The sequence below is a fragment of the Diaporthe amygdali genome (assembly GCF_026229845.1).
Source record: "Diaporthe amygdali strain CAA958 chromosome Unknown NODE_36_length_484128_cov_64_979186, whole genome shotgun sequence".
Taxonomy (NCBI): domain Eukaryota; kingdom Fungi; phylum Ascomycota; class Sordariomycetes; order Diaporthales; family Diaporthaceae; genus Diaporthe; species Diaporthe amygdali.
Genome location: NW_026517056.1, coordinates 459,154 through 484,128, shown reverse-complemented (window position 1 = coordinate 484,128; position 24,975 = coordinate 459,154). Strand labels below are relative to the sequence as shown.

The following is a 24,975-nucleotide window of genomic DNA, read 5'->3' as shown; positions in this document are numbered from 1 at the left end:
AGAGAGAGAGATTAAGAGAGAGAGAGATTAAGAGAGAGAGAGATTAAGAGAGAGAGAGATTAAGAGAGAGAGAGATTAAGAGAGAGAGAGATTTTAAGCCGTTTTGAACGACAAAGACGGGAACAACCATGTTAAAGAAGAATTGTAAGCTCATATCTGACTTTGTTCCAAAACCTGTTCTTGCAGGCGCAACGCTTACCTAACATTTACGACAAGACATTGAAACGCTCCTAAGTTTGTCGAATCGGCTGACGAGTAAATTCGAAATGCAATCTTAAAAAACGGAAGAATTTCTTGGACCCACAAGAATTGAATTATGCCCAATTAAGAAGATTTGAAGGCAGCTGTTGGTACCATTTGTGGAAAGCGGCTGATCCTTCAAATGCTACCTGCACTAAAATCTGACCGCCTAGGGGTTTGAGGTACGGGTGGGGGGGAGGGGGGACCAAGCCCGCATCAACAACGGAATACCTTTCCAAAGCTCAACACCATCTCGTGAGGGCTCAATGGCTGATCCGCTACGCAGCCTCGGCAAAGGCACGATTCTGGTGACAGGCGCGAACGGCAGCCTTGGCAGTACCATCGCCTCACAGATCGTGTCTACGCCCGAGCTCGCAGCTTACCATGGCCTCTATGCAGTGCGCAACGCAGAGGCGGCGCCCACCCTTAGATCTGCCATCGCGCAGAACGGGCTTCAAAGTACCAACCCGCACACTCACGACATAATCTCCCTCGACCTGGCGGACCTAGCCAGCGTGCGCGCCGTGGCCGCCACCATCAAGGCGCGAGTTGCCGCGGGCGAGATCCCGCCGATCCGTGCGCTTATTCTCAACGCAGGCTATCTCGAGTTCACAACGCAGTCGTGGACGGAGGACGGCTTCGACATGTCGTTCGCGAGCAACTACCTCGGCCACTGGCTGCTGACGCTGCTGCTGCTGGGGAGCATGGACCGCGAGGAGGGGAGGGTTGTTGTGGTCGGCAGCGAGGCGCACGATCCGCACAACCCGAAGGGCAAGGCATCATACGGCGAGGGGTGGACCGAGTTCATGCGAGACGGCAGTGGGCCAGTAGCCCGAGGCACTTGGAGCACGTCCAAGGAGAACCCGACTTACAGCGGCGGATTCCGCCGCTACGGCGCGGCGAAGTTCTGCCAGGTGATGATGATTCCCGAACTCCAGCGGAGGCTCGACACAGACCCGGCCCTCTCGCGGATCTGCGTCCTCGGCGTCGACCCGGGCTCCATGACTGGTAATCTCACGCGTCGTGGGCCGTGGTTCATTCAGATCATGTTCCAATTCATCATGCCGTGGCTGGCGCCGCTCATGGCATGGCTGCAGCCTAACGGCGCTCTGCGCACGTTGAAGCTTGGTGCGGCGGACATCATCGCTGGTGCTTTCAAGGGTGCGCCACCTCCCAAAGGAATGTACTTCTACGGGCCCCGGGTCGAGGAGATGGCGGCTGAGGCGAAGGACGTGAGGAAGAGAGAGAGGCTCTGGGTGGAGACGGTAGGGTACACGGGGCTGAAGGAGGGCGAAACCATTTTGACGAATTGGAGGTGACAGCGAAGAACTGTGTGCAATATAAGTATTCCGAGTATTCAATCTTGCCCTAGCAAGACGTAATGAAACTAGTAATAGCGGACAGAGAAACAAAGGACGATTAAAGGGTGAGCAAACCATGCCGAGAATTGAAAGTCTGCATGACCGTGAACCACTACTGCGCACTCATAACAACAAGGCTCTGAGAATTACTTTGCCCCAATGGCCAACAAGGACAGATCAGCACTTGATAGGATATTTGATGTTCTACCTTTCTGCCTCCGTCGAATCGGCACTGTTTCCAACCTGATCAACATTGGTAGGTTGCCAGCCTGTTGTAAGTAGAGATAGACTAGATCGACGATGAAGCAGGAAGCCAATGCAGGTATACATCTGAAGTTGTAGAGCAACTCAATCACAAGCCCAAGTGACTGCAAAACCTCTACAAGGCAAAAAATGTAATTCTAGGTAGTGCAAGCTGGTTGGATACCACGACCCGACAACACATTGAAAGTTTAATTGAAGTCGAGGACGGAGATTTCAGCATATGGTTACATGTAGCACATGTGACCAAAATTTGAGCAAGCTTTTGTTTGAGCTTATCCAAAAGGACATGTAAGAAGGCATCTAATGCAGATGCCTTTCTCCCTGGGGGTTAGACCCTACGGTATGAGCAAGATGACAGAAGTGTGTAGAGGTGACGGAAGCTGGATGGTCAAATCGGGGTCCATAATTCATTCCAGCGTACACAATATATTTGGAACGTTTTCATGAGAGCAGTAATGCTGCTATATCCATTGAGTGTAATTAATTTAAGCAATGGACTACCGCCTTGAGCAGTCTCCGCTGCCGTGGCTCCTTGAATATCCCGGTTTCCTCGTGTAACCGGGGGCAGATTAGGCCATGTCTTTCTAGGCGCCGATAGCCGGTCTTGAACCTCTTCCAATGTAAACCTTCCAAGAAGACCTTTTTTTATCCTGAATGAGTCTCATAAGTAAGACCTGTATCAGCCGGTACACTCATGCCCGTCCCATGGGCAGCCATCCAGCGCTTGGGGGCTCCCGCCCGTGCTCAACCCAGCCCAGCCCAGCCCAGTTCAATCATCACATGCAAGACACCAAAACGCCAGCCGCCCCAATGCAAGGGGTTGAATCCTGAAAACCTGTGACCCAAAATAAATCATTTCAAGACATTTCCAATTAATCATTAGTCACGCACATCCCGCCCAGACAAAAACACCCGATCATGAGCTCTCCTCAGCAATCCGCGCCTCATCAGGCGCGACAGCAGCCGAGCTCGCCCGGCGGTGGTACCCCGGGCCGCAGCCGGCGCAGTCGTCGTCCCAGCCGCCCGGCGGGCCAGCCGACGAGTCCATGCTGCACCGGGGGCTGATGCCGGAGAAGCTGCTGCGGGCCCCCCTGCTGTAGCGGCGGCTGCGGCCGAACTTCATGGTGAAGGTGCCGAGCATCTCCTGGTGGCGCAGGTTCTGCTCCGTCAGGGGCCGCTCGCTGGGGTGCACGCGGCGCGGGAAGCCGCTGCCGAACCCGCCGTTGCCGCCGCTCTTCTTGAGGATCGACTTGGGCGGCGAGTCGCGCTTCGGCGAGGCCTTCCTGCTCGACGAGTCGCCGCCGCCGGATACCTTGCCGTTGCTGCCGTCGCTGCCGCCGCTGTGGTGGTGGCGGTTGTTGTGCGAGCCGTGTGACCGCCACGATGAGATCTTTGACAGGCCGCCGAGACGTGACGACGACTTGTGGAGAGGGACGCTGGGTATTGGTGAGGTGCCTGCTGTGCCGGCTGTGGGTGAATCGTGGCCGTCGTCGCTGCGTGCGCCTGAGGAGGAGGAAGAGAAGGATTTCCGCACCATGCGGTTCCAGGTCTCCCGGATCGCCATGCTGGGATATTCCGGGGAGGTTCGTGTATATGTGTGTGTCTGTCGCTCCTATTTGTTCGAATTTTGGGTTTGGTGTATTGACTCGCGCTTTGAGAGGTGGCGAGGGTTGGTTGGTTTGTGTGGTTGATGCTGGGATGAAAATCCGGGGTACAGTAGGTTCGTTTGTTGAGGGGGAAGCGTTTGTGCGAGTCCAGCCGCTGTCTGAATCGAGGAGGGGTGTAATGGGGAGCTTGAGAGGAATCAGGATCCTCTTCGTACTGGGCGGTTGACGGCGAGAGATCGCGTTTGGTAGACAAAGGAATCAAAGAGGCGGACAGAGGCGGACAAACAAACGGCTCCGGCGTCGCGGGAGGCGCATGTATGTATACGATGGGCCGGTCGTGGGGACGTAGCCGACCAGCTCATGGGACTAGATACCACCCTATCACTCTGATACCCTGTCGCCTCGGCTGGTGAATGGACTCGAAACGTATGGTACACGCATATATCCATTCTAGCCTCTAGACTAGGAGCCCAGGGCTAGGGAAAGCCGCCCACACACATCCTGACCACCCCCCAATTCGGACAGAGAGTTGGGTTGCGTCCCGATTGAGGCTTGGTCCCCTGGCCTGGGGCCCAGAGCCACTGTTTCGGCGAGTCGTCGTTGTGTGTCGCCTCTCGCTGGCTGACCTGGCTGGCTGGTCTCGCTCCAACATCGGCGCTTTCTCCCAAAGTTCGGGGTTTGTAGCCCACAGTGGGGTCTCGCTCTCAATGGGGCCGCGGTGGGTCCGCAAGGATGGCAGGGAGCACCTGGATCGCCCCCCAGACCCTCAGATCGGGGGACCAGGGCCTAGAACGAAGGGTCGAGGGAAGCTGGGGCAGAAGGGGGGTAGCGCCTAGCGGCCCAGATGGCCTGGTACGCCTGGGAGGCTTTGAGCAAAGCAGCCTGAGGCGGAGGAGGGCGGGGTGGTGTGGCTCGAGCGTAACGTCAGTTACGGGGTCACCGTGGCTCGTGGGCAGACACATTCTGGGCACCGAACATGTGGTATGTTCGTTTGTTCAACCACAGCACTGTGTTCTGATGTGCATAGAAAAGGAGATAGATTAGATACTCTGCATACTGTCTTGACTGTAAGACAGTTAAACTACCGCACCAACAGCATCGGAATCTTCTCTCCCACATGTGCGCCCTCGGTCTCGTTTGACAGCTGCCGTGTGACTGTGTCTGTACGCCATCAACGTATCACCCGCACACGACACACGACACACTGACACCGACGCTCTCTTCACCCTGTTCCTCCCTGCGACATCTGCAATCCCACTCTGGGTTTCTTGTTTCTCGTATCTCATTCCGGTACAACCCCCCGAGGCCAGGGCCTGGCACAGCTGACTTTTTCCCTCATCCCAACGAGTGAATTAAGTGCCCTGGACGGGGGAAAAGACGCAGCCGTCTGTCCGCCCGTGAATTACCGAGACTCCATCCCAAAATGACCTGCAGAAGTGGTGTGGGGGTTTATCAGGAGAGAACTCAAAAAGTGCTGCAGAAAGTAGAGGTCGCACCCGCATAGCTGCATTGGCTCGCTCAAAATCTTCCTTGCATCCGGCGTCTCGCCTTGCTCCTGCTGGGGCCAGCTGGGGCCAAGCTGGGGCCAGCCCGGGGTGTGGGAGCGGGCGGGTGCACCCAGTGGGCAGCAGCTGGGCGCGCTACTGCAAGCCTTTTCCTCGCTTTGTTGCGATTATGGTGGGTGGTAGTGGTGGTGTCGGTAGGTCGGCTGTGTGCGGGTGGGTGTGCTCGGCTTCGGTTTCGACCGTAGGGCAGCCCGGCAATCCCTGGTTGGCTCAGAGTCTGCCTGTTCTGGACGCGTCTAATCCGTCCTGGTGGGCCTTGAAGAGATTGCTAAGACGGCCCTAAGGGAACGTTTTCTTCCTGTCACCTGTCCATGTCGGAAGGGGACGTTGAAGATCCTCCCAGGGTTGTATTCTGAAAAGTAAGTCGGAGATCTTCAAATCTAACGACGTCGATCCAAGGAGAGGCTGGCTCGAGGCTGGCTGTAGGACAGCGTTGTACCCTCATATCGACCCTCCGCATTTCTCGTGCCCGAGTCGGCACTTAACTGAATGGATCAAGGATGGCCCACCATCTGTATGGATATTCTGCTCAAAGAAGTGGACACTAGTCAAAATATTCAGGGGCGAGGCCGTGTTATTCCCTACGCCTTGACTGCACATGTTGGAAGCGAGCGTAGATATTTCCGCCTTGACGGGCACGGATTTCGAATGCCATCCCATCACGACACACGTGTGCGCCATCCCGTCCCTTCATCCAATTCCACAACCACAATAAATATAGCGACAGCCCGGCCAATTTGTCTAAGGATGTCAAATCAACTCAACGCGCCAGACATTCACCCCCAAAAACCCCTGAGCTGCCCAAGCCCAAGCCGCCCACTGCGGTTAGACCCCAGGCAAGAGCAGCAGCCTCCCAGTCGACCTCCTGACTAGGCAACGAATCTCCCTCTGCACTGACTTTCTCTTCCTCAGGGGAAGGCTCGTATGTCTCGTCGCCGGGTTCCTCCTCAGGGTCCTTCTTGACCTTCCTCGGCCGACCCCTGCGCCGAGGAGTGGGCGCCGCCCGGTGGTCCTCGCTGTCATGGCTGGCCACGCTGCTGACGCTGGGGACTCGTGCCTTGTGCTGCCTGCTACTTCGGCGGACGGATCCGGCTGTAGATGCCTTGTCGTGCTCCTCGTCTGTTGCTTTTCCTGAGATGTGCCCCGTCTGAATATCATCGCTGTTTTCGTACAGTGGCACAGATGAAGTAAGAACATCGCCTGCCTTGAGAGACCGAACGGCAGCCCAGACCCCGATACCGAGGCCACTGATAAGAACATCGTAGCCGACGGCTGCGACGATAGGATGATCTGCCATTGACCCCAAAAGCTTGCCGGAAGCCGTCCGCGCGCGTTCCCACTTCGACCGCTCTTCTACATCCCACGGCAACAGCTTGCTGTGGCGGTGGTAGTGGGAGTCAGGAAGATTGTACCTGAGACCATTGAAGGTCGCTGTTCCGTGCAGTACGAGACTGAAGAATGACATAAGCCGGAACAGGTCGGTGAAGGCGGAGTTGGCCTTCTCAGGGTGAGGGTGGACAAGACCCCACGATATCGGTGCCAGGCTTTGCATTATCAGGGGTGCAAAAGTCAGGCCTCTCGCCGCGCCCACAATACGATTGAAGGATGGAGTGTCCGCCGCATATGGCAAGTAGAAGATGCCCGCGTAGCTGAGCGCGATTGAAAGCAGGAACAGACCTGGCTTCAGAGACCAATTCTGGGGCTTCGGAGGGGATATGCTTTCGCGAACACGAGACCATCTACATATGAAGGTCAGCAAATTGTGTGCTTTTTTTTGTGCATTTGAAAGAGAAAGTACCTTGTGGATGGCTTCTCCACCGTAGGTAAAGGTGTTGGCGTTAACAGCAAGGCCACGTAGAATAGATTCTGCGCGAAAGAGAGATTGACCAAATGAGCGAGACAAAGGAACGCGAAGAGATTTGGAATCCTCCGTCTCATGCCCTCGATGGCCAGGAGAACACTCCAAGGGACCAGAGCAAGGTCGATCTGCTGTCCCCACCAGAGCCGGCGTGCTTTCTCGGCAACGATCTCGAACGCATCCTGGTAAATTGGTGTGTCGGCCAGCCAGCGGATCCTATAGATTGCGAGTTCAGTGGCATTCGGATGGGCAACATCGGTAACGTTTGTGGTTCCGTTTCCAGTGAAATCACCGAGAATACTGATGGACAAAAAGTCAGTTCGTGAGTGATTTAAATCATGGATTATGGGCTCGACAAACCTGGTTGAAGGCTTAGGCAGGTATCCTCTTGCATCAGCCCAGACCCGGTATGAGAGTTCAGCATAAGTGTAGCCTGAGTAAATTGCAGTGCTGAGACTCAGAAATGCCAGTCCAGAAAACAGAGGCACAAGCTTCCTTCGCCTGTCGAACCGTAGTCTCACATCTTGGGCCGGAGAGAGAGACTTGTACGAATGAGCAAGGCTGCGCGCAACTCTCAAGGTGAAGTACACGGCACTGGAGAGGTGGAGAGCTACGACTGCTAAGCCGGTGTAGCTGTTACTGAATCAGAGGCTTGCCAGGGCCCGGGTGCCCGTGTAAGGAACCCACTCACCTCAGCTTGGGCTCGATGGGGACCGGCGCCATGATCCTCTTGGACAACAACAACAACTAGGTGTAAGACTCAGACAGAAAACAGATTGAGATGTGAAGCTTGCAGTCGAGAGACGCGACTCCAAGCCTAACATGAAGCAGGCACAACACAGCAGGATCGCGTGCCTGTGATTGCTCCCAGATTAGAGACCGCAGATGTACTCGATACTTGGCGGCCAGCGAAGACCTCTGCAGACGTAATGTAGCTCTACCTCTTCCTAAGTTGGTAGTCTGGCCAGCACCCCTGTCAGCGCTCTGAGCACCCCGCGCTACCTAGGTACCGTGGTAGAGCTTCTTCAGTGACAGGTTGCTGGCATCTGCAGTGCCTGGGCACCTGCATCATCCGCATCCTGCGATCAATTGTCTGGCATCAGACTGTGGTCCCCGGAGGACCTCAAATTTTCAACCATGTATCACCTCGCCAAGGGTCTCTACCTGCTGGCGACCAGCAAAGAAGGTACATAATTCAGCAATTCTATCCCAACGACCTGAACATAGCGAAGGGTTTCCGGCCCCTGCCCTCGCGGCTGCTAATCTTCCTCCCCCGGCAGAATACTCCGTGATCCTCCTCGGCCTCGACAATGCCGGCAAGACCACATTCCACGAGCAGGTGAAGGCGCTCTTCCTGCCGGAAAACCCAGAGCCCAAGCTCAACACCGTGCCGACGGTGGGCCAGAACGTGTCGACCATCTCGTTGCCGGACATGTACGTGAAGCTGTGGGACGTGGGCGGGCAGCTGTCGCTGCGCAAGCTGTGGCAGAGCTACTACGCCTCGTGCCACGCCATCATCTTCATCATCGACAGCACCGACATCGGCGACGGCCGCCTCGACCACGACCAGACCGGCCGCCTGGACGAGTGCCGCCTCGTGCTCGAGGACGTCCTGCAGAACAGCGAGACCGAGGGCGTGCCGCTGCTCATCCTCGCCAACAAGCAGGACCGGGAGGACTGCGTCGAGGTCGTGCGCATCAAGGAGGGCCTGGTCAAGAAGGTCTTTGAGGGCGAGAAAGCGAGCAGCATCCGCGACTCGAGAGTGCTTCCTGTGTCGGCGCTGACGGGCACTGGCGTAAGGGAGGCGATAGAGTGGGTCAGGTCACGGGTAAAATGGAACAAGGAATCGAGGCCGCCTGTGATGCGGTGATGTGGTGATATCCTCAGCATGCTACAGATACAGAAGGTTGTTTAGGGATACGGTGTTCGGGCGTTGCTGGTAAGGGATCACAAGCTTGAAGGTGGTAAGCGTTTTATAGAGCTCTTCGTCATAACAACAATTACTGAGTTGCATAGCCAAGGAAATCCAGGGGTATCACGATTTTTGTTTAAACCTCAACCTGCCTCTCATTTTCTGCTGATAGCTCCGCTAATAATCCTCCCTTGTTTCTGCTCTTGACGTCCTCCGCAAGCTTCTGGTCCACCAGAGTCGAGAATTCCTTCGCTTTGGTCAGCGCGACACTCGCGCACTGCAGCAACGCCACTGCGTCGACAGGCGTGCCCCCGAGCTTCGCGATCTGACATATCTCGCCGTGCCTGTTGAGGCTGATGGTGCAGCTGCCAACGCGCACCTGCTCCTCGATCCAGTCGGCATCCACCAGTGTAATGTCTGCGTCGTCCCCGTAGAAGCTGAATGTGACACAGAACGGCGAGTGCAGCCAACTCAGCGGGACAGGCTCCCTCTCGGCAGGGGTGTAGACGGTCAGCACCTCGCCCTCCATGCTAGTATCGGGCTTGCGGAAGTGCCGCAGCGCCGCTACCACCGCTAAGCAGGACGCATCGACCAAGTTGCCATCGTGCGACAGCACGTGCAGGTCCACGCGGATTGACCAGCACTTCTGCCCTGCCACCAAGCACAGCGACTCCACGTCCAGGGCGCCCGAACGCCGTACCGTCTTCTCCAGCGTGCGCGAGAGGAGGACTTCGGTCTCGGTGGGGCGGTTCACCTCGAAGGCTGGGGAGGCCATGGGGCTGAGCTCGGTGACGATGTTGAAGACGCCGTCGAAGGGGCGGTCGGGGTAAGGGACTGTGACTTCGGCGGAGGTTTTGGCGAGGACTCTAGAGGCCAATTGGCGTTAGTTGCTAGTTATTTCCAATGTGAAGAGGACCCTGAATGGTACCGACCTCGTCTTGCCAAGCGTCACCTCGGCAGCGCCATACTCGTCGCCGAAGCTGAGGTCGATCGGCCTATAGTCGTCGAAGGCGCGGTTGTCGAGTCGCAACTGCTCCTGAAGGGCTTGCGTGACGAACGCCTTCTCGTTGAGGGAGGGTTCTGCTTCACGGGGCATTTTGAATCCGTGCTGCCCAAAATCCTTCAGGTGATACCTCTCATACCTGGGGGACCGCGGCGGGTGTCGAAGCTTTGGAGCTACCTTGGGTTTGCAGAAAGATTTGGGCCGCGGGGTGATCTCATCGCGGCAGACAGAGCGAATTCTGCCAGGCGGTGGGCATTCACTTTACAGGGTTGCACTGCAGGGGGTCTCAGGAACCCAGAGTTCGGGTCGGCCGCGCGACTGCAACCTCGAAGACAACCACCAATCTGCAACAATCTTTCTACTCTCCCAAGTGCTGTGTACACTCAGGATCGCGGCTAAACTCCAACGTCTCTGAACAGCGGGGTTCTCCTCATCAGTCGGCAAGATGACTACCGCTCACAGACCTACCTTCGATCCCGCTCGAGGCAAGGAAACCCTCCGTGGCCCAGCCTACCATCAACGTCTACTGCCAGCACACACACAACTCAAGTTCCGGTAAGTTCATTCCATAGGCCCGTCTTCCCCCTGAGACCTGCCCGCGCTGACTCCAAGCTATAGGAAACCAGGCCAAGGCGGCAGTGCTGACCGCGACACCCGTGATTTGCGCGCGGAACTCCTGGCCGCCGAGCAGGCACACCACGCCAAGTTGACCGGCGGCCCCGTCCCGTCAAGCAACGACGACGACACCTCCGATCCCACTCCCGCCAGCCGCGGCGCGAAGCGCGCCCTTGAGGCCGGGTCCACCACAGCAGACGATGACGAAGACCCCGAGGCGAAACGACGGCGGATAATAGAAGAAACGCGGGACATCGACGCGGACGACTCAGACTCAGACGCCTCTGACAAAGACGATGATGATGACGATGATTCGGACAGCGACTCTGACAGTGATGACGAGGAGGCGGAGCTGCAGCGCGAACTTGAGAGGGTCAAGCGCGAGAGACAGGAAAAGCGCGAGCGAGAGGAGCGGGAAAAGGCCGCTGCGGAGGCGGAGCAGCGGGAGAAGGAGATTGCTAGGGGCAACCCGCTTCTTAACAACAACAATGGCCCAAAGACTGACTTCACTGTCAAGAGGAGGTGGGACGATGACGTGGTGTTCAAGAACCAGGCTAGGGGCACCGAGGATAAAAACAAGAGCAAGGAGTTTGTGAATGATCTGCTGAGGAGTGACTTCCACAAGCGGTTCATGAGCAAGTATGTGCGGTAGACGACGGGTAGTTTTGAGGAGTCAGGCGCAGGCGACGGGACGATGGTTGTTTCCAGCATGGTATGAAAGACGGTGTTCGACATAGCAATGGTGTTCCGGAAGAGCGCATTTGCGACCGCATCTACGCCAGCTTCATAACAGACAATAGGATGGGACCTTTATGGCCCGTCTCAGCCAGGAGTATGAATCATACGATCATGATCTTCAAAATCATCCAATGATTCGATAGACGATGAGAGCCTGCCCTGGTTATGGTTGAGCCCACAGTTGCATGATGGTATCACAATCACGTAACAAAATCGAATAAAAATTATGGATGAAAGGCGTCAGCCTCTCAATGAGAATTAGGTTTTGTTTGATGCTTTCTTCTGTCCAGAGTCGCTGCAGCCTTGTCGATCGCAGTAGCACTCCGCTGAATAGCTTTCACACTGTCAATGAGGATCCCTTGAAGAGTACAACGGTCAGCACCATGACAACTTCTACCGGTGAGTGGATGAGCTCTGCGTGACATACAAACAGGAACGGCCACCCACGGCGCGTTGAACCCAACGTAATAGACCCAGAAGTACTGAAACTCAGGTCGACTATAGACCACCCCTGTACCTCTCGTTGACATAGCACGTCGAGTAGTACAGCGCCACACCATACAAATGAGCCACGTTCACGACGATCTGGAGGGGGTACCGCAGGCTACCGCCACGAACAATGGACACTGCCGTCGCGAAGCACAGCGGGCCCCACACGGTCTATTTATTAACTCCTCGGTCAGTCACAAGGTATAAGCAGCAATACTGTGGATTATAGGTGCCGTGTACATACCGCTGTGATTGTTTCCACACAGATCATGAAGGGATCTGAGGTCAGGTATCTCGAGTCCGAGAGTGCGTACTCTTTCCACAGCTGGGCGAAGAGGTCCTGCAAGCTGGCGAGCTTCGTGTGGTTTATGACGAAATACCCTTTTTATTCCCAAACCTTTGTCAGAATACCTTGCAGTTTTTGTAATATGCTAGGTTTGGGCCTGTACCTTCAAAGAAGCAGTGCAGAGAGCCACCTGCATCACCATGTCAGATTAAGGACTGCGGAACGCAAATTTCGGGTGGACCTACACAGAACGAACCAACCGAGAACGATCTTGTCGAATGGTCTCATATGAGACTTGAAGCGCGTCGCGAGCCATAGCGCCGTGGATATGGTGATGCCCAGAAGACTCACGAACCGCACGAGCAGCTCATTGAGTGAGCTCGCGTTGGGAATGTAGTGCGGGATATCTGCATTTGGAGGGAAGTATGGGTGAGCGGGTTGTGAAAATGTCTGAACCATTGCCACTGCATACATTACGAGCCTTGAAATGCTCGCAATTCGCTCCCAAACTTCTTAATGCTTCTCAGCCATACACACATCTTAACTGAAGATGGACTTTGTTAGGACACTGGGTGATGCAGACCCGGGTTAGGGTTTGTCCTGGCACCTCCAGGGGCTGCTAAGGTGAAGCCCATTGCGACCACGCGATATTCTGATATCAACAATATTGTGGTCATGCTGATCGTGATTCCTCAGGATCCTGCAGCGCGATGCTCGAAATTGACGGCTTGATCAATGATTAAATCTTCATCAAGCATATCATGACCTCCTGCTTCATGCGCCTGCGAACTCGACAATGGACTTGTCCTTGGGAATCTTGAGTAGCCCAACTATTCAACTTTCAGCCGCTTGGCAGGCTAGGTGACGCAACTGAAGTTTTGAGAGACGGACTTCATCACCACCCCCGTATTTTGCGCTCGACTTGAGTTCCACATGGACTAAAAGAATTGAGCCCCGGACATGAGCCTCTCCCGGGGTTAAGACGACGCCGGAACACAGCGCGGAATCCCACGCGGAACCGCGATGTTGCCCACATGCAGTGGACTGTCGATGGGGAGACCTACCGCTCGTCGAGATCGAACCCACCAGCACGCCTCCGCATCAGACCTCCTGCACCCTTTGCGATGGAACAGGCCGAGCGCCCGTCCCGAGCATCTCGGACAGGACGAACAGTCCGAAGGCGACGTGTCAGTCATATTTGAATGGCATCGCCATGTTGTGCGGTGCTTGGTAGGGACTTACAACAGCCTAGCCTTCAATAGGTGTTCTTCTACTCTTAAGAAGCAACTATGTCGCCGCCCCAACTACTTCCCGCTGGCTTCACCAACAGGGGCTACGGGCTATCCTCCTTCTCAGAGCCGGGCAACGTCATCGACCTCCCGACCCCGCAGGCCGGGCCGGGAAGCGTCGTCGTGCAGGTCGTGGCAACGCTGATCCTGCCATACATCGCGCAGGTGCACCGCGGCGAGATCCCGCAGCTCAATCTTGCGCTACCGCTCGTGCCCAACGCCAACTGCGTCGGCCGTGTGCTGGACGTGGGACCGGACGCCGCCAGGATCAAACCCGGCGACTGGGTATGGGTCGATGGTACAGTGTATGCTAGGGACGACACGCTCGTCAAGATCGTGCAAGGTCACCATGGCGGCGAGGGGCCTGAGGGAAGGGTTTTGATGCAGGGTGAGTGGAGGGATGGGAGCATGCAGAAGGTCATGAAGGCACCGCTGGAGTCTTGTTTCCTGATCAACAAAGAGTATTTATTCGGGCAGGAAGGCCACGCGCCTGAGGAGCTTACTCCAATTATCTTGTATAATATTGCTGGAGGGGCGATATTCGAGACAGCTAAAGTGCAGGTCGGCGACACCGTGGTGATAGGCCCGGCGACGGGCAGCTTTGGCGGTGCGGCGGTGGAGCTGGCACTGCTGTCTGGAGCCAAGGTAATTATGCTGGGGCGGTCCGAAGGGACTCTCAAGACGATGAAGGAGAAGCTGGGCAATCCGGAAAAATTGCAGTACATTGCCATGAGCGGCGACGTGGAGAAGGACACAGAGGCGATCAAGAAGTTGGCGCCGGGAGGTGTGGATGTCTTCAACGACTGGACTCCGGGCTGGTTCGAGAAACCCTTATATCTTCCTGCCGCCTTCCAAACGCTGAAACCTTGGGCTCGAATTGTGCTTAGTGGCGCGCCATATGGCACGCTTGAGCTTCCGTACAAGACCGCCCTTCATCTCAACTGGCAGATCCTGGCTAGATGGGCTAATACACGGGAGACGATGATAAGGATTGTGAAGCTTATTAACGATGGTGTGCTGAGAATAGGCAAGTCTGGTGGGTCGGAGTTTAAGACATTCGAAACCATAGAGCATGTGGAAAGTGCGAAGGAGCACGCTGCGGACGGGGGACGGTTCAAGTCTTACACGATCTTGAAGCCGAACGGGGAGGTGAAGCCAACGCTGGGGTAGAGAGCGATGAATTGTTGTCGACGCTCACCACTTGATCGGCATATTTGGATGTCCAAAGTATTCGATAAGTGTTTTTCAACACAACTCAACTATCAAGATCTCCTCCTTTCAGATGACAGGCGCAACGAAGCGAAGCCACGGCTTGTATGCGTGGCCAACCAGCAAGCATGCAGAGGTCATCGAAACACCCAAGCAGGGATGCTTGGCCTCGTGAGAAGAGGGCATTATATGAAGTCATTGCATGCATCCAGCAGAGAGTTTCGGTATTCCAGGTGCGAATGATAAGATGCCTGCCTGCCTTGGCCCATATGCAGCCCTACCAAACAATGAGGTGTGTCTCAATCCGGCCGCTGGGCCGCCCAAGCGAGACCATGTGCTGAGCCGATTGGCTGAAGCTATTCCATCGTCTTACACACCTCAACCGACGCTACGCAGTGGGAGTAAGTCACGCGCCATCCAGGCACACTGGAACTTCGCGTCATTAGAGTATGCGGTTCCCATCCTGCGGCTTCTTATCGTCAGGATCCCCGGCATCAAACCTCGAGCTTCATTCTCACCTTTTTACACTATATCAGGCTTCGATGGCAGCTTTTTACTGCAGAGGCCCAAGTTACCTTCATCATCGACCGGTGATATGAAGCCCGCTTGTTGAGCAGTTCAGCTGCAAAGATGCCTGCGTCTGCATTTATTTTATTTGCTTTGTTCTCATTGTGTCAGACCTTATCTATATTTCAAGATGGAGCCCTAAGCCGGCATATCCGAGAACAACAAGTCCTCGGCAGCAGCGGTGACGAGGTGACCTCCATCCCTTCTTCAAGAAAGAATCAGCAAGCCCGTGGCTTCGTCGCCCTCGGAGACAGCTATAGCGCCGGCATAGGCACCGGCATAGATGACAAGGAGCTCCCCTCAGAGGGCGACTGCCGCCATGGCGTGCACGCCTACCCGCAACTCATCCACCACGACCTCAACAACGCCACCGGGCTCAACACAACGCTCCAGTGGCTCTCATGCACCGGCGCCGTGACCACCGACTTACTCTCCGGCGCCGCCAAGGGCGGCGGTCGGGGCCAGGTTGATTTACTCAATACCTCGCAGCCGGTCGACTTCGCCACGCTCTCGATAGGTGGGAATGATCTGGGCTTCTTCGACGTAATGAACGCTTGCATCTTCCGATTCTACTCGTTCTACAGCGGTACATGCGAGGCAGCCCTCGAGGCAGCCGATGCCGCCGTAAAGAGCAGCGTCTTCGAGCAGCGGCTCGAGGTCATCCTGCAGGAGGTGCTCGACAAGGTGGCGTGGGAGAAGCGGCCGCGGTTTAGCATCACTGTGACGGGATACGCGCGCTTCTTCAACGCCGAGACGCCCGAGTGTGATGATATGTCCCTCGGCGTGTGGTACGGCGGACCGAAGCTGTCGCGCGAGATCAGGCGGCGGATGAATGAGTTGGTTGTCGCGGCTAATGCCAAGCTGCGGCGGACAGTCGGCATTATCGATGGGCGGTTCAGCGGGGCCAGGCCAAGGGTATTGTTTGTTGATTATGATGATCTCTTTGAGGACCACCGGTTCTGCGAGCCGGGTGTGCTGGAGCCGGCATATAATCGGACGGAAAGCTGGTTCTTCCTCATCGGAGGGCCTGACAATGCGAGGAACGAAACGACGTGGCCAAATGGGACGAATGGAGATCCAGAGTCAACGAGGTATCAGAGGGAGAGGATCCTGTCGCCCCTATCTCCATTGGTAGACTATCATACCTGCCTAATGCATGCCCAGGAGAGAGGTGACTGGGGCGAGCTGGCGCTGTGCTACATGGCCATGGCGAAGCATCGCGACCCATCACTCCGACCAGCGTACAGCAGGATCACAACTCAGAATAGTATGTGGTGGGTACCGACCTACTACGGCAAGGTATTTCATCCGCGAACACTCGGCCACGAAGCAATCAGGGACAGAATATACCAGGTGTGGGAGAAGTATGGGCTGTAGTAGATGGTCAGGTTGCTCGAGCAACACGTGCTGGATGGAAGCTGGCATTCTCAACATTGCTGTTATTCAGAATGGTACGAATGGGTCGTGATACCCTCCTCCCATCCCTAATTTTGGCACCTTTCATCCCATGTTATCCCATCGCGTCAGCATCGCGTTCACGCGTGAGACCGCGCCGCCCCGCAGGCAGGGCAAAGTGAATACCATCCCATCGCGTCCCCCCCCCCCCGCCCCCCTTCCTTCGAGCCTACATAAAGTAGCAAGAACAGGGCAAGACAATGACCAGCTAGTGCAGGGGTGAGTCCCACAGGAAGTCTGTGAGCCTGGCCTATCCAACTGCAGCACATCCGGGTTCGATTCCTGGCGAGGCCCCTAAAGCCTCCTATATCTGGGACTCCAAGTGCTGATCTGCCCGACAGGCTTGAGACTGTAGCCTCAAGGAGGATGCCAACTGGCGTAAGAACACCCAAAAACGAGGGAAGAGTCTCCACCTTGGGAAGAATTTCGTGGCTCGTCTGGAGGACGGCAGTCAGCCCAGCCAAGCTAACTTGGGTGTTCTAGATAATCTTTTGCTCTCCGCATTCATCCACCACTTGCCTCCTTCTGTTCACCCTTTCAATGGTGGTGCGTAAGGATGGGTGCCTTAGGCAGCTGACTTGCCTTTCCAACACTCCTGCACAAGTAATGTATCCATCCGTCTTTAAAGGGGCAGGGCGGAGCATGATGATCGGTCCTGAACGAGTTTATCGTTCGCATTGCTGCATTGTAAGGTATGATTTTACATGACCCACGATGAATAAAGAGTATGTGATACTACATGCCGTCCTTTCTGTCCCCTATCTGCATCTGATGTAAGCAGAACGCCCGTCCATTTGATGCCTATGCAAAACATAAGAAAATGTTCAAATACAGTACAAATACCCACTCAGCCCCTCTAATCCGCCATGCCAAAGACCTCTCCAATCGACAGCGTGTTGCTTCTAACGCCCGTCAACGTGATTAAGATTCCCACAAGGTCCACAACCAACAGCACGGTGGCCGCCATCATGAATCGCGGGCTGAACACGCGATACAGCATGAGATGTCTCCTCAGCCAGCCAGCCCACGCCATCGTGGCCAGGGACTCAACGGCGTAGTAGATTATGAAGATACCCAGGGCCCGGCTGACGCTCTCGAGCACACCCTTGCGCTTTGGTCCCGTCTTCCACAGCACGACCAGTGGCACCGAAACCGCCGCGAGGATCTGCCCCGCATAGCTATTCAGGACGACCAGCATTGGGGTCCACGGGTACCGGATCGAGAACAGCGGGATGAAGGCTGCGTCCCACTGAATGCTGCTGAGGACGGCCTGGTGGCCGGTCTTGAAGAAATGGAAGTTGCCAAGTAGCCCTAGCATGATGGGCCCAATAGTCTCGCCGGTGAGCTCGTTCAGATCCAGGATCTCCATCAGCGATAGGACCTGCCACATCATGATCGCCATGGCGCCGCCGCCCATAGGTTTCGACACTATGATACACGCGGCCATGATGTTAAGGGGAAGGAACAGGTACCGGGCGCCATTGGTGTTGGCGTAGCCTAGAACGGCAATTTGCGCGCGCTTGGCGTTCGTGGAGGTCGTGAGGATGGATATGCAAGGCGGCGCCCAGATGAACGCAGTCGTGCCAGCGACGATGGCGATGGCTAGGGCCAGCTGTGCGGTGTACACACTGAAGACCTTGAGCGTGCCTTCGGATAGACCGGTAGCCCAGTTCTCGTTGTCTGCTGTGTCCATGGTCCAGTACACAGCAGAAAGGAAGAGTGCGGCGCGAAGGGCATAGCCGATCCATGTTGGTGCCAGGCCGTGATAGGAGCGCGTGGGCACATAGTACGCCCTGATGATGGAGGGAAGAATGGCAAAGACTGAGAAAGGAATGGCCAAGTGCCAGGTTGCCGAAGTAGAAGAGGTTGAAGACGCGTAGTAGGTCGTCATGCAGTAAGGATACTGCTCGTCACGACAAAGCTTTGAGAAGGATACGGCTCGGCCAAGTAGGACAAAAAGAATCGAGTGGTAGACGGCAAAGTACCGATCCCCCAGCTTTTCAATGTTGAGAGAAGCAAGCGCGCTCACAAGACCGAATGTCGTGGTAAAGAAGAGCAGAATACTGTCTTCCCAAATCGTGTACGAGTTCGAGGCGAAGCCGATCGACTGGCTGATGGTGAACAAGGCAGCCATCCAGCCCCATAAGGTCGATGGAATGGGCAACACGAAGGAGGTGCGCAGGAGGGCGCCAACAACTAGGATGGTACTCGCGATACCAGCTCCCGCTGCGCCCAGCCGGTAGTCTTGTGCGTTAGTAAGAGCAGCATAGGCGATTCCGAGGACAGCTCCTGGTACTGCGCCAGCTAGGGCAGCCAACGTCACAGTCTTCTGTTGGGCTTGATAAGAAGGAACCTTCGAATCCTCCTCAACGCCCTCAGCTTCCAGTTTCCTCTCCGCAATGTCTAGCTCAATGTTGTCTAAGGCGGCGAAGTCGTCATCTTCATCCTTTGTAACATAAAGAACCAGAGCGACCAAGCCTAGGCCAGTGATGACAAGTCCAATCAACATACTTGGCACATCGAATCTAGCCCACAGACTCTTGCATATCCTCAGCGTCTCTGCTTGGTAGTCCATAAATGCGGTATACACTAGCGCGCGGGATTTGCCTTTGGTGTCGTCCTGAAGGACCTTTTCGGCGTTACTAAAAAGGGCAGCGGGCGTGCCAGCCTCACTCGTCTGCTCGAGGCCACGAGCAGCAAAGTACGATGCTTGGTACCGATGAATACCTGCAGCCGTCACACGAGATGCTGCTGCCAAGCTGTTCCAGGCATCTCCTTTCTTTCCAGCAAATGCCTCTTCAATGGGTGCACCCAAGTTGTTGTAGGGAATGGGAATACCCAGCAGGAGAGCAAGGGTCGGAACTAGGTCAATTTGGTTGACAGGTCGTACTTTGGCCGTGGCAGGCGGGATGGCAAATTCAGGTTTCGTCCTTCCGAACACTGCCTTCTTCGAGTACATCCACAGCGCAGCCTCGACTTCATCATCGCTTTCACCTCCGTGATCACCTTTGGGGTCCATGCCGTGGTCACCCATGACAACTAGCAAGGTGTCGTCGTCGATTTTTTCCACGAGATTTCTGATAAAATCATCCATTTGACGCAATTTTGCTGTCATGGCAGCATGGGCAGGACCGTATCGGTGGCCGGCATGGTCAACCCCAAGGAGGTGCCCGATAAGTAGGTCCCAATCGTCCTTTTTGTCCGTCTGTAACAGTGGGAATATGTGCTCAAGGACTCCATTGTCAACTGAATGCAAATCCCAGACATTGAAGCTGTCGTATGACCTGCTGATGTTCGACTGGAAGTAATCCGGAAACAAGGCATCCCAGGTGTCATCTCCAAGGTGCACAATTTTCTTCCCGGCATCCCGCAGTTGGATCAGCAGGTTGTCCTCCTCGATGGCGTTGCCTGCGAAGTTGCTTCCCATTTCCATAAACGTAGGCAGTGTTCCGGTCGTGAGCCCCTTCAGTCTCTGCAGTGTCGTCGTCGGGGGGTCCGCGATAAAAGGCCTCAGGAAGGCACTGTTGGGAGACTTGACAGCCGTTTCGTGGAGGAAGGGGAAGGCGTTGTGGAACTCGGCATCGTCTTCTATTGGCACGGTGAAGTCATATCGCAGCGCATCGATCAGGACAACAACCGCCTTGTCGAAGGTCTTGGGGTGCCAGCATCCGCCGTCCACGGTGCCCCGTCCCTTCCAATCGGATAGAATGCTGAGGTCTTTTCCGTCTGTACCGTCCACGGGATTGGCATCGCAGCTTGACTTCTCATCCAGGACCAATCTGGTCAACAGGAACCCCGACGTGAAGTATGCAATTCCTATTATGTGTATGCAAAGCATCCAGACCCAGAAGCCCAGCGTCCATCCCCAGCGGCGCTCGTATGCGGCTTTTCGGCGAGCCTCGAGGGCTTCCCGCTGCCTCTGCTGCAGACTAGCTTTCTTTTGTTCCTTCTGTATATCTTCATTTTTGCTATCGGCCTCTGCGATCTGCTGGCGGCGTTTGGCTGCCGCAAATTGGGCCGCAATAGCCTTGTAGTCGGTAGGAGGAGGCGAGGACCGGGTGCTGTCTCGAGGATTGGGCGGAGGCATTGTGCCTTGTCGAAGGAGTCGAGGTGGTGAACAGATTGAAGCGGTTATCGGATGGAAGGGAAAGATTGGGAACACATGGTCAGAATTGAAATAAATCGCTCAAGCAAAGGTCAGAACAGGAAATTGACAGGTTGTGTCGAGGTCCAGATTACCCTTTCGACCAAGATTTTGGAGCTTCCGAGGTCCCCTGAAGCTCAAGTGCTGTCTGTCACAGCTGCCGGAACCCACTTGGCTGCAGCTCTCCCCCACGTTTCACCCCACGGCAGGCATCTTTCTTGGTGCTGGTGTCGCCTAGACAAGCAAACCACCACCCAGTCGAGCACACAAATTGTGCAGATAGGTGCTTGAGCTGCGCTCAACTATATTAAAAGCAACGATTCGATTTTTACTATGCATCGTTGCGAACAAACCTTACTCACCATGGAGCCTGATTGCCAGCCCATACATGTGCCAGCTGACTGCTGTGTCAACTGCAAGGATGAAAGCCTGGAAATTACATAACAGACGCAATCGAGTTCACAGATGCTCGTGATCCACAAGGCACAGTCTCTCATATGGGATGATATATCCTACAAAAGAGCATGTCACTCATAGACATGTGTCACACAGCAAGACAGGTCATTTAGATAAACGTATCAGATAGAAGGATGTGTCACCAGTTCCACAAAGTCACCAGGGAACTAGCTGGGGGGAAATGCAGAGTTGATAAGATATTTTACCTCCTAACTCGCCACCTGTGCGACCCGTACTTGTGGACCTACTTTGGCACTCTAACAAATACATGTCTCAATAAACGGTCCCAAAATGGTAAGACCAGGCTATTTTGGTATGAAAATTGAATAATGTCACCAAAACTCGCGTAAGGTATAAAAAAAGTCAATCCGTTCATACCGTGATGAAAGAAAAGATTACATGAGAAACGTAAACTGATAAAGTTAAAATAAGTCCCGCGTACGGTGCGGCTTTGCTCCACTCCTCAAAAGGAAAGATATCCAAAGGAATGGTTAGAAGGAAATACACTAAATGTACTGTGGTACAAAGCCAAAAGAACCAGAACTTCCCCCTTCTATTACGCACGTCCATTCCTAGCCCAAAACGGATTGTGGTGGCACAAGCACAAGGGTAGGTTATCGACAAGAAGTAAAGCACATTATATGTACTTATCCAGACGTGGAATAATGGAGATCGAGGCTCAAATACACCGAAGAAGTCGAAAGTGGCGCTGAAAAGAACGAAAGTTGCCAGCACAATGCTCCAAAAAATGCTGGCTACGCAGACCGGAAGCCACGGAGCGTCACGGTAGTCTTCCAGGTACGGAAGCTCTCCCCCCCTGGAACTTATACAGAGGTTGGCTGGTGCGATGGAAGCAAAAGGTGGATTTTGTTGACTTAGTTCGACGTCTTGAAGCGAGTCGGACACTGCTCTGCTTCCAGTCGTTTGCCCGGAAAGGTGACCTTGATCCCGCAGAGGAATGGTTGCTGATGTTACCATCTGGTCTGTCCTGCCGGGATGATAGATTGGAGGCACCGATTTATGTGTAATATGAAAGACGAAAATACCAGTTGTGCTGAAAATAGGACCAAATAGAAGCAGAACGGGCAGGATCTGACCGAAAGTCCACTGGTTTTCAGCTGCTGCAATGTCGTCACTTCTCGATGTGATGGTATAGCGAGCGCCTAAAAGCTTTTCAGTTCCCCAGAGTAGAATAACGAGTAGCCAATAAACCTGAAGTGGCGTATATCAGTGTCTCGAGTCTTTTCGCGAAATCTTTCTGAAAGTATAGATAAAATCATACCTCGAAGAGTACAGAGCTAAGTAGATCACAGTTCAAACGAGCCATGAGAAAGATAGCCAGAGCTGGTTTTATGGCAAGCTTTGATATCAGTGCTTCTGAACGACTGGGGGCTGTATTCGATCGCCCCAGGCGTTGTAATATTTTCCGGGTCCAGCCACTCAATGGTTGTCTGACTCGAAGCCTAAAGGCTGTTGACAGTGGCCGAAATAACTTGACAGAGCGTGTGATGAAACCAGATATAAGAAGGATGATAGATAAAACCATAGCTTGCCAGCTCGAAGTGTCTATGATTCGAGAAGGATCTGATGGAGATGACATCTCTTGGTCGAATCGCCAATAGCCATAACTAACATTGAAATAACATTTGGCTTGTGACGCAAGACCATCGTGAGTGACGAATCCGGTGGGTATCAACCCAGTAATAAGCAGGATGAGAAGAGCGAACATGAGGACTACGCGAATGTATTTCACCCAGGGGTAAGTGTTGAGATACGTTCGTAGGACAGTGAGCCCAGATAAGTGCGTCACTGTAGAGAACCATGCAAGGTAGACGGCGATCTGCCAGTGACCCGCATCAAGCCCACAATCCAAGAGCATATAGCTACTGGAAAGAATACTGAGACCAGTTATGATTTGGATATCGCACAACATGATGATTGACTGGACCACGAAGTGTTTGTTAGTTCTGGAACTTCTTAAATTGACTAGAATCACAAGTGAAAACACAAGGGAAAATTGCCTGCCCACCTCGTCAAATGCCGATCGAAGACGCGCACGTGTATCAGATGTTAGAAGAGGTACCTTCTGAGCCCATGTGATGAACAGCTGGTCAATTGTGTTCGGCTGCCAGCAGGCGTTGCTGGTGGGGCCTGTCAGGTTGACTTGCCCCCCAAACGGGTCCTTATCTGGATCGAATGCTAGGCAATAACTGGCAACGACGAGAAGTAGAACAAAATAGGCTGTTCCAACAAATCCTATAAGTACCTGTGGCAGTCAATGTTAGCAAGCACACAACACATGGCTCGAAACCCTTGGGGTTGAGGGAGCCTACTCCATTCCCTGAAATGTCAGGATAAGGCTGCAGGTCGACAGGGTCGTGATTATTGCAGTCTATTGGAGGGCAAAGGCTCTCATTTGTGATTCCCGACATAGCAAAGGCTTTACGTCTGATAATTCATGGATTAAAATCCAATGCGGAAATCAAGGATAGCAAGTCTTCTGAAGATCATATCTAGTCAGGAAGCCGACAGCGACAATATGGATTTCAGTAATTGACATATGATGCATGCTAACATGTGTTGCACCTTTCCCCGCATGTGCGATTTGCATCTTAAGCAGCTAGCAGACAGAAATGCCAAGGGAACCTTGGAACTTTACGTGACCAAATGCGACCCGAAACAGGCAGCAGCATCCCCAGGGCGTTGACAAGGACCGATATAATGATAAAAATATTGTTCTCTATATATGATGCGGCTTCAGGATCCCGCCCCCCCTCTTCGTGTTTGGATAAGTTTCAGCCCTAATGAGACATTTTCTGCATCGTCACAGCACGAAGCCTGGATTCAGTCGTAGAAATATATTGGATTTTGTTGAGGTTCACCTATCGGCAAGAGAGGCGCAGGCAGCGCATCTATGCACGCGCGCTCGAGGTTGAGTGCAAGGCAGAGGGCTGACAACATAAGCTATCAATGGCAGCCTAAACCACAGGGCCTTACTAGTGTCCAGCCCTCGCATCTAACGCAAAATTCTTGAATTCGCTGCAGCAATAAGTAGCACAGCCGGCATTTCACGATGGCCGATCCAGATCTTCGCTTCTGACTGTCGCATCTTATCATGTTCATTATAAGGGGCTTATAAAGGTGTAGAAATCGTATAGAGGTGCTTTGAAAAGAGTGAAAAGCCCGGATTCAGCCTTTTAAGAATCACAACAATGTAGCCATAAGATTATTCCGAAGTTATAATGTAACAAAAATTGAGAATAGTGACGAAGGAGCTGCATTTACCCTCTCCCTCCACACGTAAGCCAAAACTCTTTTCACGGAAGGTGTGCATATTGATTTCATTTCTCTCCCCATACAATTCTGCAAGCCTGAAGTTCGTCGATCCTAAAGTTTGAACTAAAGCAGAAACTCCATTGCATGTTTACGCCGGCCCTACCTAGGTCTTTACTGCTTGATTCCAAATCATGCATAGATGCCCTTGCTAGCATGAGGTATTATACTCCGAAGAATCATTTGTCTAGCTGTTTTGGCGCTTAATGGCCGTAGAGGCCTTTAGAAGGCTAGCAGCATGATCATCTAACTAATTTGACTGATATCTCCTCGCTTTCTGGCATGGACATGCGGCATTCCACCCCTTTTTATCCCAACTTTCAGGTCTCTGACCAACATATCTATGATTCCTTCGACATGGTGGTCGGTCATCCATGATTTCAGTAAAGCCAAATCTCCAGCGAAGGCTGACCGGTCGAAATTGAACGAACTCTGGACATTGGCATCAACGGACATACACACACACACACTCTCTCTCTCTCTCTCTCTCACACACATACACACACACTCGTATGTGCACATATCCACCCACCCAGATATACATCCATAAATACATATAATTATATCTATAGAGACACAATGTA

The 24,975-nt window shown here is 53.9% G+C and overlaps 10 protein-coding genes across 10 annotated transcripts; 5 read left to right on the top strand and 5 right to left on the bottom strand.

Moving 5' to 3' along the window:
• Positions 1 to 506: 506 nt before the first annotated feature.
• Positions 507 to 1,559, top strand: J7T55_015130 (uncharacterized protein; the record flags this gene model as incomplete). The annotated part of the gene is made up of 1 exon (XM_053133396.1): positions 507 to 1,559. One exon carries the CDS (start codon positions 507 to 509, stop codon positions 1,557 to 1,559), a length of 1,053 nt encoding a protein of 350 aa, XP_052988859.1.
• Positions 1,560 to 2,781: 1,222 nt separating this feature from the next.
• Positions 2,782 to 3,429, bottom strand: J7T55_015129 (uncharacterized protein; the record flags this gene model as incomplete). Its single annotated transcript, XM_053133395.1, has 1 exon — positions 2,782 to 3,429. The coding sequence occupies one exon, from the start codon at positions 3,427 to 3,429 to the stop codon at positions 2,782 to 2,784; it is 648 nt and encodes a 215-aa protein (XP_052988858.1).
• Positions 3,430 to 5,797: 2,368 nt separating this feature from the next.
• J7T55_015128 (uncharacterized protein) lies at positions 5,798 to 7,618 on the bottom strand (the record flags this gene model as incomplete). Its single annotated transcript, XM_053133394.1, has 4 exons — positions 5,798 to 6,776; positions 6,836 to 7,195; positions 7,256 to 7,528; positions 7,587 to 7,618. The coding sequence occupies 4 exons, from the start codon at positions 7,616 to 7,618 to the stop codon at positions 5,798 to 5,800; spliced, it is 1,644 nt and encodes a 547-aa protein (XP_052988857.1).
• Positions 7,619 to 8,032: 414 nt separating this feature from the next.
• On the top strand, positions 8,033 to 8,765 carry J7T55_015127 (uncharacterized protein; the record flags this gene model as incomplete). Its single annotated transcript, XM_053133393.1, has 2 exons — positions 8,033 to 8,081; positions 8,176 to 8,765. The coding sequence occupies 2 exons, from the start codon at positions 8,033 to 8,035 to the stop codon at positions 8,763 to 8,765; spliced, it is 639 nt and encodes a 212-aa protein (XP_052988856.1).
• Positions 8,766 to 8,943: 178 nt separating this feature from the next.
• J7T55_015126 (exosome complex exonuclease rrp45) lies at positions 8,944 to 9,903 on the bottom strand (the record flags this gene model as incomplete). Its single annotated transcript, XM_053133392.1, has 2 exons — positions 8,944 to 9,673; positions 9,740 to 9,903. 2 exons carry the CDS (start codon positions 9,901 to 9,903, stop codon positions 8,944 to 8,946), a joined length of 894 nt encoding a protein of 297 aa, XP_052988855.1.
• A 352-nt stretch (positions 9,904 to 10,255) lies between these two features.
• Positions 10,256 to 11,298, top strand: J7T55_015125 (uncharacterized protein; the record flags this gene model as incomplete). Its single annotated transcript, XM_053133390.1, has 3 exons — positions 10,256 to 10,365; positions 10,429 to 11,064; positions 11,163 to 11,298. The coding sequence occupies 3 exons, from the start codon at positions 10,256 to 10,258 to the stop codon at positions 11,296 to 11,298; spliced, it is 882 nt and encodes a 293-aa protein (XP_052988854.1).
• A 363-nt stretch (positions 11,299 to 11,661) lies between these two features.
• On the bottom strand, positions 11,662 to 12,615 carry J7T55_015124 (uncharacterized protein; the record flags this gene model as incomplete). The annotated part of the gene is made up of 5 exons (XM_053133389.1): positions 11,662 to 11,823; positions 11,897 to 12,033; positions 12,102 to 12,128; positions 12,184 to 12,345; positions 12,522 to 12,615. 5 exons carry the CDS (start codon positions 12,613 to 12,615, stop codon positions 11,662 to 11,664), a joined length of 582 nt encoding a protein of 193 aa, XP_052988853.1.
• Positions 12,616 to 13,227: 612 nt separating this feature from the next.
• On the top strand, positions 13,228 to 14,397 carry J7T55_015123 (uncharacterized protein; the record flags this gene model as incomplete). The annotated part of the gene is made up of 1 exon (XM_053133388.1): positions 13,228 to 14,397. The coding sequence occupies one exon, from the start codon at positions 13,228 to 13,230 to the stop codon at positions 14,395 to 14,397; it is 1,170 nt and encodes a 389-aa protein (XP_052988852.1).
• Positions 14,398 to 14,683: 286 nt separating this feature from the next.
• On the top strand, positions 14,684 to 16,380 carry J7T55_015122 (uncharacterized protein; the record flags this gene model as incomplete). Its single annotated transcript, XM_053133387.1, has 2 exons — positions 14,684 to 14,837; positions 15,170 to 16,380. The coding sequence occupies 2 exons, from the start codon at positions 14,684 to 14,686 to the stop codon at positions 16,378 to 16,380; spliced, it is 1,365 nt and encodes a 454-aa protein (XP_052988851.1).
• Positions 16,381 to 17,314: 934 nt separating this feature from the next.
• On the bottom strand, positions 17,315 to 20,545 carry J7T55_015121 (gpi ethanolamine phosphate transferase; the record flags this gene model as incomplete). The annotated part of the gene is made up of 1 exon (XM_053133386.1): positions 17,315 to 20,545. The coding sequence occupies one exon, from the start codon at positions 20,543 to 20,545 to the stop codon at positions 17,315 to 17,317; it is 3,231 nt and encodes a 1,076-aa protein (XP_052988850.1).
• Between the last annotated feature and the right edge of the window lie 4,430 nt (positions 20,546 to 24,975).